This window comes from Dasypus novemcinctus, unplaced genomic scaffold (genome assembly GCF_030445035.2).
Source record: "Dasypus novemcinctus isolate mDasNov1 unplaced genomic scaffold, mDasNov1.1.hap2 scaffold_301, whole genome shotgun sequence".
Taxonomy (NCBI): Eukaryota; Metazoa; Chordata; class Mammalia; order Cingulata; family Dasypodidae; genus Dasypus; species Dasypus novemcinctus.
In genome coordinates this window covers 415-13,328 of record NW_026688266.1, presented here as the reverse complement: position 1 = coordinate 13,328, position 12,914 = coordinate 415, and the positions used below count along the sequence as shown (strand labels likewise).

The 12,914-nt window shown below is 70.2% G+C and overlaps 1 protein-coding gene across 1 annotated transcript; it reads left to right on the top strand.

Moving 5' to 3' along the window:
• The first annotated feature begins 99 nt into the window (after window positions 1-99).
• Window positions 100-12,230, top strand: CERS1 (ceramide synthase 1). Its single transcript, XM_058292811.1, has 6 exons — window positions 100-324; window positions 1,561-1,720; window positions 5,558-5,738; window positions 9,604-9,765; window positions 10,603-10,750; window positions 12,087-12,230. The coding sequence occupies exons 1-6, from the start codon at window positions 100-102 to the stop codon at window positions 12,198-12,200; spliced, it is 990 nt and encodes a 329-aa protein (XP_058148794.1). The 3' UTR covers window positions 12,201-12,230.
• The last annotated feature ends 684 nt before the right edge of the window (window positions 12,231-12,914 follow it).

Here is a 12,914-nt window from a genome sequence, read left to right as displayed (position 1 = left end):
ACCCTCCCCGCCGCGGCTCCGCCCCCGGGCCCGCCCCTCCGGCGGCTCCGGGGCCCCGCGCGGCGCGTGACGCGGGGCGCGCGGCGGGCAGGCGGCGGCATGGCGGCGGGCGCGGCGGGCGCGGCGGGGCCCGAGCCGATGCCGAGCTACGCGCAGCTGGTGCGGGGCGCCTGGGCCGGCGCGGTGGCGGCGGCGCGGGGCGGCGCGGGCGGCGGGGGCCCGGCGGAGCACGCGCACCTGGCGCCGCCCGAGCTGCTGGCGCTGGCGCTGGGCGCGCTCGGCTGGACCGTCCTGCGCGCGGCCGCCACCGCGCGCCTCTTTCGGGTCAGTGGCGCGGGCGGCGGGAGGCCGCGGGGCGCGCCCCGGGCTGCGGGCAGCGCGGTGCGGGGCGCCTGCGGCGAGATCCCCGGGCGCGGGGGTCCTGGGGGACACGTGGGGGGCCCCGGCTTGGAAAGGTCACCCCGCGGGAGGAGCGCCCCGGGGCGGAGGCTGAGGGATGCGGGGTCCCGGGGGGGCCTGGAGGGCGCGGGGCGAGGGCACAGGGCCCCGCGGCGCCGGCACCGCCTGGCGCCCCTGCGGCGCAGGCCCGCGTCCTGGGCGCCACCGAGGCCCCCTCCCCGGGCTCCTGGCTGCCCCCCCCAGGCCTTCCGGGCACCCGCGGCCGGCCGGGGTCCCCCCACCCAGCGCGGGGCCGGCGCCCGCCAACAAAGGGGCCTTTCTGCGCCGCCCGGGAGGCGGCGACCCCGCGCGGGGTGGGGCCTGGTGGCCGCTGTCCCTCGGTCCCCATCACCCGCTGCTTGGTGGGGGGGCGCCTTGGGCCCCCTCCATCCTCCCAGGGGCCGGGGGCGGGGCGCTGTGGCGGAATGCGGCCGCCTCGCGGTTCAGCCGCCCCCCCACACTCTCCAGGGGCCCCCCAAGTTCAGGCTCCCGCCCCCGCCCTCCCCGGCCCCGCCCCTCCCGGGAAGCGGCGGAGGGGGCTGCCCTGGCCCGGCCGGCGCATCTCCTTGGCAGCGGCCCCGTTGCCAGGGGTTACCGGAGCCGGCTCTGCCGGTCTCCATGGCAACAGCTCCAGGCTCGGGGAACCCCCCCTCCCCAGCCTCCGGGAGGGGGCGTGCCTTCCCCTCCCCCGCAGCGCTGCAGTCCAGTGCCTCCCCCATCGCGGCGCCCCACGTCTCCCGGGTCCCCCACGTCTCCTCCCCCCGCCCCGCGCTGCCCCACCCCCCTCCATCCTGCAGCCTCAGCCCCCCCCAAGTTCCAAGGCTCTTCCCCCCCCACGGAGACCCCGTGGTGTCCCCTTTTCTGGAGTCCCCGCCCCTGTCACCCCCGCTTCCCGGGCTGTCCCCATCGGTCCCCTCGGCCGCCCCTCCCTGCCCTCCCGTCCCCCCCACCCCGGGTCTCCCCCCACTCCCCGCCAGCGCCAAGGCAGCGACAGCTGGGTGCTAAGTTTAGCCCCGAGCGGCCCTGGGCGCCTCCGGTTTCCCTGGCGGCCGAGGGCGCGGCCTCGGTTTCCCCGCCCGGGGCCGCAGGGCTGACCACCCCCCTCGCCCCCGCCCCCCGCAGCCCCTGGCCGAGCGGTGCCGCCTGCAGCCCCGGGACGCAGCCAAGATGCCGGAGAGCGCCTGGAAGTTTCTCTTCTACCTGTGCTCCTGGAGCTACAGCGCCTACCTGCTGCTCGGCGCCAAGTACCCCTTCTTCTACGACCCGCCCTCCACCTTCGCCGGTACGGCCCCGGGGGGCCGCTCAAGGCGAGGGGACCCACGGCACGGGGCTCGGGGAGCCGTCCTGGAGGAGGGGACCCCCGCGGGAACCGAGGGCGGCCTTCCGGGGCCGACGTGGCCCGTGCAAAGGCCCTGGGGCACGCGCAAGCTCGGTGCCCGGGAGCCGTTCTGGGGACGGGCCGACGCAGGGGACACGGGCGGGAGGCACGCGGGGCCCGAGGGGGGGCGGGAGACCCCGGGTGGCCAGACGCCGCGGCTGGAACTGGCCGCCATCGAGGGCGCACCTGTTCCCGTGGCCAGGGCCCGGGCGGGCGGTTGAGGCGCCCCCTTTCCTCGCTGGACCCAGAGGGCACCCGCCCGCCACTGCGCCTGGTGGACGCGCGAATCGTCAGACTCTGGCCTCCGGCTTTTCTCGCCCCCTTCTTCCCGCGCTGACATACGGGCACCCGGGCGCGGCCGGGGGTGGGCTACGGAGAGACCCCCGCCCCGGGCAGGTGGCCGTGACGCGGGGCGAGCAGGGAGCGGCCGACGGCGATCTGTGTGACCAGGACGGCTGTTGGGGAGGGAGCGCGGCGTGGGGGGCGTGGGACCCTCCCTGGGGACGGGCGACGTCCTAGGGGTGGGGGCCGGGGAGGGCCGCGGGCTGGGGACAGAGGTGCCCCCGCCTGCCCCGTGTCCTTCCGTCTGTGCCCAAATGCCCTCCCCTCGCGAGGGCCTTGAGGCGCTCTGTCCGTGGTGACCCCGTTTCCCGGTGAGGGCGGCTGCACCCGGGGTCAGCCTGACCCCAGCTTTGGGGGACAGAGCGCGGCTGCCCCCCGGGCCCCCCGGCCCCACCACCGGGCCCCTCCCCGCCGGGCCTGACGGGAAGTGGGACACGGGACCGTCCTCGGGAGAGGCCCCGCCCTCCTCGCCCGGGGTCCCCGCTCGGGACCGCGTCGCTCCCGCTGCCGACTCTGCACCCACCGCGGGGCGCGCACCCCCGGGAGCAGAGGCCAGCCCCACCCTTGTGCGCCCACACGGTGCTCGGCGCTGCCTGAGCTCCCACGGGCCGTGCTCCACGCTCTCTGTGCTCCGTGCTCTCCCTGCCCCGTGCTCTCTCCCTGCTCCACAGTGTGCTCCACACTTGCCCTGCTCCATGCTCTGTGCCCCGCGCTCGCTCTGCTCCACGCTCTTCGTGCTCTCCGTGCTCCCTGCTCCATGCTCCCCGCTCTCCCACCCCGTGCACCGTGCTCCGCGCTCTCCCCTCTCCACGCTCTCTGCTGTGCACTTTCCCCGCTCCATGCTCTCTGCTCCACTCTCTCCCCTCTCCACGTTCTCCCTACTCTGCACTCTGCACTCTCCCCTCTCTGTGCTCTCCATGCTCCATGCTCTCCCTGCTCCATGCTCTCTGCTGTGCGCTCTCCCTGCTCTGCGCTCTCTGCTCCTCTCTCTCCCCTCTCCACGCTATCCCCTCTCCGCGCTCTCCATGCTCCCCGCTCTCTCTGCTCCACTCTCTCCCTGCTCCGTGCTCCCCCCTCTCCATGCTCTCCCCACTCTGCATTCTGCTGTGCACTCTCCCCTCTCTGTGCTCTCCCTGCTCTGCGCTCTCTGCTCCACTCTCTCCCCTCTCCCTGCTCCATGCTCTCTGCTGTGCGCTCTCCCCGCTCCATGCTCTCTGCTCCACTCTCTCCCCTCTCCATGCTCCATGCTCTCCCTGCTCCACACTCTCTGCTGTGCACTCTCCCCTCTCCGTGCTCTCCCTGCTCTGCGCTCTCTGCTCCACTCTCTCCCCTCTCCATGCTCCATGCTCTCCCTGCTCCATGCTTTCTGCTGTGCGCTCTCCCCTCTCCACGCTCTCCCCACTCTGCACTCTGCTGTGCACTCTCCCCTCTCTGTGCTCTCCATGCTCCATGCTCTCCCTGCTCCATGCTCTCTGCTCCGTGCTCCCCCCTCTCCATGCTCTCCCCACTCTGCATTCTGCTGTGCACTCTCCCCTCTCTGTGCTCTCCCTGCTCTGCACTCTCTGCTCCACTCTCTCCCCTCTCCATGCTCCATGCTCTCTGCTGTGCGCTCTCCCCACTCCATGCTCTCTGCTCCACTCTCTCCCCTCTCCATGCTCCATGCTCTCTGCTGTGCGCTCTCCCCACTCCATGCTCTCTGCTCCACTCTCTCCCCTCTCCATGCTCCATGCTCTCTGCTGTGCGCTCTCCCCACTCCATGCTCTCTGCTCCACTCTCTCCCCTCCCCATGCTCCATGCTCTCCCTGCTCCACGCTCTCTGCTGTGCACTCTCCCCTCTCCGTGCTCTCCCTGCTCTGTGCTCTCTGCTCCACTCTCTCCCCTCTCCATGCTCCATGCTCTCTGCTGTGCGCTCTCCCCGCTCCATGCTCTCTGCTCCACTCTCTCCGCTCCGCGCTCTCCCCTCTCCGCGCTCTCCATGTTCCCCGCTCTCTCTGCTCCACTCTCTGCTCCACGCTCTCCCTGCTCTGCGCTCCTGGCCCATCCCCGGCAGCCCCCGCCGCCTGCACCTGGGGGTCTCCGCTCCCCCCAGCAGGACATGTGAACGCCTTCACCGGCGCGGCAGGTGGCAGCGACACGGCCACCAGCACCCTCGCCCGCCCCCCGCGCACTCCCAGAACCCCCGGTGGTTTTCGGCGGGGACGCTGCCCTCCGGCCACGTGCTGGGTGGGGGTCCCTGGGACAGGCCTTCCCCGGGGCGCCGTACCCGGGCCCGGGTCTCCCTCGCGGAAGGGGTCTGGGGCCCGTGGGTGGGACGGGTGGCGGGGGCCCAGGGGCGTGGCCGGGCACGCGGTGCTCGCACTGGCTCCCGGTAACAGACGCGCCCCGTGCACCGCACGGGAAGCGGGGGCGGGTGGCGGGCTCGGGGGCTGGGGGTCTCGCCCGCGCGCTGTGGAAATCTAAAGTCGCTCTAGAGTAAACTATTCATACAAAAGAGCGGGCCCTGCCAGAAGGCCACGTGCCCGGCGGGAGCGGGGCCCCGAGACGTGGCCCCCGAGACGTGGCCTCCCCCGGCGTGGGATGCGCCCCGGAGAGTCTCGAGAGCGCTGTGGCCTGCGCGGCGACGCAAGTGGCCCGGGAGACGTGGTGTTGAGGGGAGAGGAGGGCGGAATCTGTGGAGAGGGAAGTGGGTGGGGGGGACAGGCGCCAGGAGGGGATGGGGCAGGACCACGGCCTCCTTCTGGGGGTGAGAATGTTCCGGAAGCAGATAGAGACGGTGCCTGCGCGATGCCGCAGACGTGCTAATTGCCACTGCGTCGTTCCTTCAAACATGTTAACTCCGTGCTGTGAATTTTTAAAGATTTTTTTAAAAATTTATTTCTCTCCCCTCCCCCCACCCGGGTTGTCTGCTCTCTGTGTCCATTTGCTGCGTCTTCTTTGTCCGCTTCTGTTGTTGTCAGCAGCACGGGAATCTGTGTCTTTCTTTGTTGCGTCTCCTTGTTGCGTCAGCTCTGTGTGTGTGTGGCGCCATTCCTGGGCAGGCTGCTCTTTCTTTTGCGCTGGGCGGCTCTCCTTACGGGGCGCACTCCTTGCGCGTGGGGCTCCCCTACGCGGGACACCCCTGCGTGGCACGGCACTCCTTGCGCGCATCAGCACTGCGCATGGGCCAGCTCCACACGGGTCATGGAGGCCCGGGGTTTGAACCCTGGACCTCCAGTGTGGTAGGCGGACGCCCTAACCACTGGGCCACGTCCGCGTCCCTGTGCTGTGAATTTTACAAGTGAAAACGATCAGAGGGGACCAGGCAGAGCTCGGGGGCTGACGAGCTGTGGCCGGGGTGTGCGGGGGCTCCGGGGGCCACCCGAGGCCCCGGGGGCCCTGACGGCGGCGCGTCCCCCCCAGACTGGACGCCGGGCATGGCCGTGCCGCGCGACATCGCGGCCGCCTACCTGCTGCAGGGCAGCTTCTATGGCCACTCCATCTACGCCACGCTCTACATGGACGCCTGGCGCAAGGACTCGGTCGTCATGCTCGCCCACCACGTCGTCACCCTGATTCTCATCGTCGCCTCCTACGCCTTCCGGTGAGCGCGCGGGCCCGGGGGGGTGGCGGGGAGAGTGGGACAGGCCGCCCGCACAGCCCCGTCACGCGGTGCTCGCGGCGAGGGGCTCCCGGGCGCTCTGCCGGGGGCACCGCGCTTCCGGCGGAACTTTCTAGAACGAGCCAGGTGCCGCGAGGCGGGAGCGGCGACCACACGTGGTTTCGGGGGCTCACCCAGGGCGCGCAGGCTGCGGCGGGAGACCTGGCCCGAGGTCAAGGGCCACAGGAAGGGTCAGAGGTCTCCTGAATCTTTTTTTTTTTTTTTAAGATTTATTTTATTTCTCCCCCCGTTCCCCTCGTTGTCTGCTCTCTGGTCCATTCGCTGTGTGTCTGTTGTCTTCTCGTTCGGTGGCTCTGGGAACCGATCCTCCGACCTTCTGCAGTGGGAGAGAGGCGATCACTCTCTTGCGCCTTCTCAGCTCCCTGTTGTGCTGCGTCTTCTTATTGTCTCTCCTCTGTGTCCCTCGTTGCGTCATCTTGCTGCGCCAGCTCTTTGCGTCAGCCGGCACTCCCGCACGGGGCGGCTTTCCCACGTGGGCCGGCTCGCCCTCACCAGGAGGCCCTGGGCATCGAACCCTGGACCTCCTCTGCGGTAGGCGGGAGCCCAATCGCTTGAGCCACATCCGCTTCCCGTGAATCGTTTTTTAATCGATTTTATTGAAACCTCTTCTTAAACCATACATTCCTCCTTAAGAGAACAACCCGTCAGTGGCGTTTGGTATAATCACAGCGTTGTGCATTCATCACTTCAGTCGATATTAGAGCATCTCCATTACTTAAAAAACAGCAAAGCCAAAAAAAAAACAAAACAAAACAAACACCCCTACCCCTTAGCAGCCACCCGGCGTCTATCATTTTCTTGCCACACGTCACTGCTCATCTATTTCCGATTCTCTGATTTATTTGTATTTACATTTTGCATAGATGGAGTCAAATAACCCCTAATACTGTCTGTCTAGTTTCTTTCCCTTAGTATCTTCCTTTTTTTTCTAACCCCTGATAAAAGCCTAGTTAGTCACTCCATGAGTTCCAACAGTGTATTTAGGTCATAACAGGGCAATCATCACGCAGTCTTTGTCCTTCTGTGTCTGGCTCGCTTCATGCCACGTTACGTCCTTCAGGGTCATCCACGCCGTCACGTGCTTCCCGGCTTCATTTCTTTTTCCAGCCGCGTAATATTCCATCCTGAGAACAGACCACAGTCTGTTTGTCCTGTTGAGGGACACTGGGTGGTTTCGTCTTTGGGCGATTGTGACCAGCGCCGCTGTGACTTCGGTGTGCAGGCGTCTTCCCGTGTCGCTGCCCTCGGTTCTTCTGGGTAGCTGCCCAGCGGTGGCGCCGCAGGTCACGTGGCAAGTCCATGTCACCTCGGGAGCTGCCACGCGGCCCTCCACGGTGGCTGCGCCGCTCTGCATTCCCGCCACAGTGGAGAAGGGCTCCTCTCTCCTCATCCTCGCCGACACTTGTCGTTCTCTGTCTTTTTAACCGTGGCCCTTCTGGTGGGTGCGAGATGAGAGCTCGTTGCGGTTTCGATTGGCATTTCCCTAATTGCTACTGATGTTGAGCATTTCTTCATGGGTTTTTTTTCACCATTTGTATTTCTTCTTTAGGAAAACATCGATTCAGGTCATTTCTCTCTTTTTAAAATCAGGTCATTTTTTTCTTATTGTTGAGTTATAGGATCTCTTTATATATCGTGGCTATTGGGCCCTTGTTGGAGATGTGATTTCCACCTATTTCCTCCCACTGCATCAATTACGTTTTTACCCTCTTCACAAAGGGCCGTGAGGCGCAGAAGTGTTTAGTTTTGAGGCGGTCCCACTTATCTATTGTTCCTCTTGTTGCACGTGCTGTGGGCGGGAGGTCCAACAAACCACCATGTGCCACGAGGTCTTGAAGATGTTTCCCTACATTTTCTTCCAGGAGTTTTAGGGTCCCGGCTTTTCTCTCCATCCACGTTGAATGGATTCTTGGGGACAGGGTCTCCGCAAATCATTTTGTTACATCATTACAAATCGAGCCGACATTTTGACTATATTAGAGTATATTATTCGCGTGGCCTTCCCCGTGGCTTCCAGACAATCCCAGGTGGCGTGGGTGTGGCTCCCGTGCCGCGTGGCGGCCCCGGCTTGCCCCATGGTGGAGGCACCTCTGGCCACTCACGGCTATTTCCACTCAAGTGCCACGTGAACTCAACCTCCCACACTGAGCCACGTTTCAGGTGCTCCGTGGCCATGGGCGGCTGGTGGCCCCCAGCCTGGACAACGTGGCTACGGAATATTTACCTCGTTCTGGAAAGTTCTATCGGACAGCGCTGCCCGAAAGGCAGGCAGACAGTTTGGGGGAAGCCAGCAGCTGCGCTGGACGTTAGACGAGGGCGCGGGGGTGGCGGTGGCGTCCAGAAGGACGCGCTTGGTGGGGGGAGAAAGCAGCCATGGGACGGGCTGGCCCCGTGAGGCCGGGGATCAGGGGGGAGCTTCTGGGGTGGCTGCTGGGCTGCGGGGGGCCCGGACGGCCTGCTGACCGCTGACCCGGCCCAGCAGAGGGGCCTGGGCAGGGCTGGGGTCTGGGTGCTGGGGTCTGGGTGCTGGGGGGCTGAGGGGTACACGGGGGCTGGGGGCCTGGGCTCTGAGCTCAGGCTGGGGGGCTGAGGGGTACACGGGTCTAGGCTCTGGGCTCTGGGTGCTGGGGGGCGTGCAGGGGCTGGGTGCTGGGTGCTGGGGGCCTAAGGGGTGCACGGGGGCTGGGGGGCTGAGGGGTACACGGGTCTAGGCTCTGGGCTCTGGGTGCTGGGGGGCGCGCAGGGGCTGGGTGCTGGGTGCTGGGTGCTGGGGGGCCTAAGGGGTGCACGGGGGCTGGGGGGCTGAGGGGTGCACAGGGGCTGGGCTCTGGCTCTGGGTGCTGGGGGGCTGAGGGGCTGAGGGGTGCACGGGGGTGGGGGGCTGGGCTCTGGGGGCTGGGCTCTGGCTCTGGGTGCTGGGTGCTGGGGCGCTGAGGGGTGCACAGGGGCTGGGGGCTGTGTCTGTGTCTGGGTGCTGGGTGCTGGGGGGCTGAGGGGTGCACGGGGGCTGGGGGGCTGGGCTCTGGGGGCTGGGGGCTGGGCTCTGGCTCTGGGTGCTGGGTGCTGGGGGGCTGAGGGGTGCACGGGGGCTGGGGGGCTGGGCTCTGGGGGCTGGGGGCTGGGCTCTGGCTCTGGGTGCTGGGTGCTGGGGGGCTGAGGGGTGCACGGGGGCTGGGGGGCTGGGCTCTGGGGGCTGGGGTCTGGGGCTGGGGCTGGGTGCTGGGGGGCTGAGGGGTGCACGGGGGCTGGGGGGCTGGGCTCTGGGGGCTGGGGGCTGGGCTCTGGCTCTGGGTGCTGGGTGCTGGGGGGCTGAGGGGTGCACGGGGGCTGGGGGGCTGGGCTCTGGGGGCTGGGGGCTGGGGTCTGGGCTCTGGCTCTGGGCTCTGGGTGCTGGGGGGCTGAGGGGTGCATGGGGGTGGGGGTCTGGGCTCTGGGTGCTGGGCTCTGGCTCTGGGTGCTGGGTGCTGGGGGGCTGAGGGGTGCACGGGGGCTGGGGGACTGGGCTTTGGGGGCTGGGTGCTGGGGGGCTGAGGGGTGCACGGGGGCTGGGGGCTGGGCTCTGGGTGCTGGGGGGCTGAGGGGTGCACGGGGGCTGGGGGCTGGGCTCTGGTTGCTGGGTGCTGGGGGGCCGAGGGGTGCACAGGGGCCGGGGGTCTGGGCTCTGGGGGCTGGGGGCTGGGTCTGGGTGCTGGGTGCTGAGGGACTGAGGGGTGCACGGGGGCTGGGCTCTGGGGCTGGGTGCTGGGTGGGGGACCGGGACGTCCGCTGTGAGTGCCGCCCCCCCCAGGTACCACAACGTGGGGCTGCTCGTGCTCTTCCTCCACGACGTCAACGACGTGCAGCTCGAGTTCACCAAGCTCAACGTGTACTTCAAGCTGCGTGGCGGCGCCTACCGCCGGCTTCACGGCCTGGCCGCCGCGCTGGGCTGCCTCAGCTTCAGCGTCAGCTGGTGAGCGGGCGGCGGTGACGGGCGATGCGCAGGTGACGGGCGGGTGGGAGGTGCCAGGTGACGGGCAGGTGACACGTGATGGGCAGGTGCCAGGTGATGGGCAGGTGACACGTGATGGACAGGTGACAGGTGGCGGGCAGGTGACACGTGGTGGATAGGTGACAGGTGACGGGCAGGTGACACGTGATGGATAGGTGACAGGTGATGGGCAGGTGACAGGTGGGTGGGAGGTGCCAGGTGATGGATAGGTGACAGGTGATGGGCAGGTGACAGGAGATGGATAGGTGACACGTGATGGACAGGTGACAGGTGACGGGCAGGTGACGGGCGGGTGGGAGGTGCCAGGTGACGGGCAGGTGACAGGTGATGGGCAGGTGCCAGGTGACGGGCAGGTGACACGTGATGGGCAGGTGCCAGGTGACGGGCAGGTGACACGTGATGGGCAGGTGCCAGGTGACGGGCAGGTGACACGTGATGGGCAGGTGCCAGGTGACGGGCAGGTGACACGTGATGGGCAGGTGCCAGGTGATGGATAGGTGACACGTGGTGGATAGGTGACAGGTGACGGGCAGGTGACACGTGATGGATAGGTGACAGGTGACGGGCAGGTGACACGTGATGGACAGGTGACGGGTGGGTGGGCAGGTGGCAGGTGATGGGCAGGTGGCAGGTGATGGGCAGGTGGCGGGTGGGTGGGAACTTACAGGCAGCAGGAGGTGGCAGGTGGGCAGGAGGCGGCGGGTGGTGGAGGTGACTCGGGAAGGGGCGGGCGGCGGCAGGTGACAGGCGGGGTGTCGGGGGGACCCGCCCACGAGCCGCCCCGCGCCGCCCCCGCAGGTTCTGGTTCCGGCTCTACTGGTTCCCGCTCAAGGTGCTCTACGCCACCAGCCACTGCAGCGTGCGCGCGCGCCCCGACATCCCGCTCTACTTCTTCTTCAACGCGCTGCTGCTGGCGCTCGCGCTCATGAACTTCTACTGGTTCCTGGTGAGGCCCCGCGCAAGCCCCGCCCCCGCCCCGCGCTCTGGCCCCGCCCCCAGGCCCTGCACCGCCCCGGCCCCGCCCCCAGGCCCTGCACCGCCCCGGCCCCGCCCCGTGCTCTGGCCCCGCCCCTGCGCCCCAGCCCCGCCCCACGCCCCACCCCCAGGCCCTGCACCGCCCCAGCCCCGCCCCGCGCTCTGGCCCCGCCCCCAGGTCCTGCACCGCCCCAGCCCTGCCCCACGCTCTGGCCCCGCCCCCAGGCCCTGCACCACCCCTGCGCCCCCGCCCACGCTCTGGCCACGCCCCCAGGCCCTGCACCGCCCCAGCCCCGCCCCACGCTCTGGCCCCACCCCCAGGCCCTGCACCGCCCCAGCCCCGCCCCGCGCTCTGGCCCCGCCCCCAGGTCCTGCACCGCCCCGGCCCCGCCCCACGCTCTGGCCCCGCCCCCAGGCCCTGCACCACCCCTGCGCCCCCGCCCACGCTCTGGCCACGCCCCCAGGCCCTGCACCGCGCACCGCGCCCAGCCCCGCCCCCAGGCCCGCCCCGCGCTCTGGCCCCGCCCCCAGGCCCTGCGCCGCCCCTGCGCCCCGGCCCTGCCCCTGTGCCCCGCCCCACCCCGTGCCCAGGCCCCGCCCTGTGCCCCGCCCCACAGCCCAGCCCCCGGCCCCTCCAGGAGCCCGTGACCCCTCTGGCCCCTCCCCCATACCCCGGTCCCTCCTACCCTCTCCCCTGCACCCTGGCCCCTCTAGCCCCCTCCCCTGCACCCCGGCCCCCCGGCCTCTCCCCTGCAACCCTGGCCCCCGGCCCCTCCACGAGCCCGTGACCCCTCCAGCCCCTCCCCTGCGCCCCGGCCCCCGGCCCCTCCCCTGCTACCCTGGGCCCCCCCCCCCCCCGCCCCTGGCCCCTCCAGCCCCCCCCTGCTCCCCTCGCCCCTCCTCCCATGCCCCTGGCCCCTCCAGCCCCCTCCCCTGCTCCCCACGGGGAGTCTGTGCCACGCCCCCGCACCCCTGGCCCCCTCCCCTGCTCCCCTGGCCCCTCCAGCCCCCTCCCCTGCTTCCCTGGCCCCCCCTCCACGCCCCTGGCCCCCTCCCGCGCCCCTGGCCCCTCCAGCCCCCTCCCCTGCTCCCCACGGGGAGCCTGTGCGACGCCCCCGCGCCCCTGGCCCCCTCCCCTGCTCCCCTGGCCCCTCCAGCCCCCTCCCCTGCTCCCCTGGCCCCTCCAGCCCCCTCCCCTGCTCCCCTGGCCCCTCCTGGCCCCTTCCCCTCCGGCCCCCTCCCCTGCGCCCCTTCCCCTCTGGCCCCCGCCCCTGCCCGCGCCCGCCTCACCCCCCCGTCCTCCGCAGTACATCGTGGCCTTCGCCGCCAAGCTGGTGACGGGCCAGGTGCGGGAGCTGCGCGACACGCGGGAGGACGACGCCCCCGACGCCCCGGACCCCAGCCCCGGCAAAGCGGAGTGAGTGCGGGCGGCCCCGGGACGGCCCTCAGCGTGGAGCCTGCGCCCGGGCCAGGGGCCGCGGGGGAGCCGGGGGCGGGGGCGGCGCGGGGGGGGGGGGCGCAGGCGCAGGGGCGCCCCGGGACCCCGGGCCTTGGAGAGGCGGGAGGGCGGCGGGGGGGCCCTGCGCGGCAGGGGGGGGCGCCCGGCTGTGTCGAGGCAGGTGCGGGGGCTGTCGGGGAGGCGCAGGCGAGGCCGAGGCCGGCGTGAGGTGGGCGCGGAGCTGCCGTGGGTGGGTGGGGGGGCGCTCGGTTCGGGGTGCTGGGGAGCCTGGCGCTCCCCGGGAGACCCCCAGCAGCTTAGGGAGAAGCCGCTCTGGAAGGCGCTGGCGGCGGAGCGCGGGGACACCCCTAAAAGCGGAAAGCGCCCCAGGACGGAGCCCTGTGGAGGGACAGGCCCCCCGCGGCCCCTCCTGCAGGCCTGTGCCCCCCCCGGGGGTCCCCGCGCGCCCCCTCTGCCCCCTGCATTTGGAGCCCGAGAGCGCGGCCTCGCTCGCTGCGGGTGGAATTGGCTTCTGGGATCGCGCTGGATTGGGGGGGCTAAGTCCGGCAATGGGGGCCCTGAGGAGGGACACCTGGTCACAGGGACAGGAGGGGTGACCGACGCCGCGGCCGCGAGCCCGGGACGCCCGGAGCCGTCGGGGGGCTGGAGGAGGCGGTGGGGGGGGCTCCTCCTGGAC

Bases quoted from the DNA above. Each gene is read 5' to 3' on its own strand.
- CERS1 (XM_058292811.1), top strand. From the start codon at position 100: ATGGCGGCGGGCGCGGCGGGCGCGGCGGGGCCCGAGCCGATGCCGAGC. The intron at 325-1,560 runs GTCAGTGGCGCG...CGCCCCCCGCAG, and splicing joins CCACCGCGCGCCTCTTTCGG to CCCCTGGCCGAGCGGTGCCG. The intron at 5,739-9,603 runs GTGAGCGCGCGG...CGCCCCCCCCAG, and splicing joins GTCGCCTCCTACGCCTTCCG to GTACCACAACGTGGGGCTGC.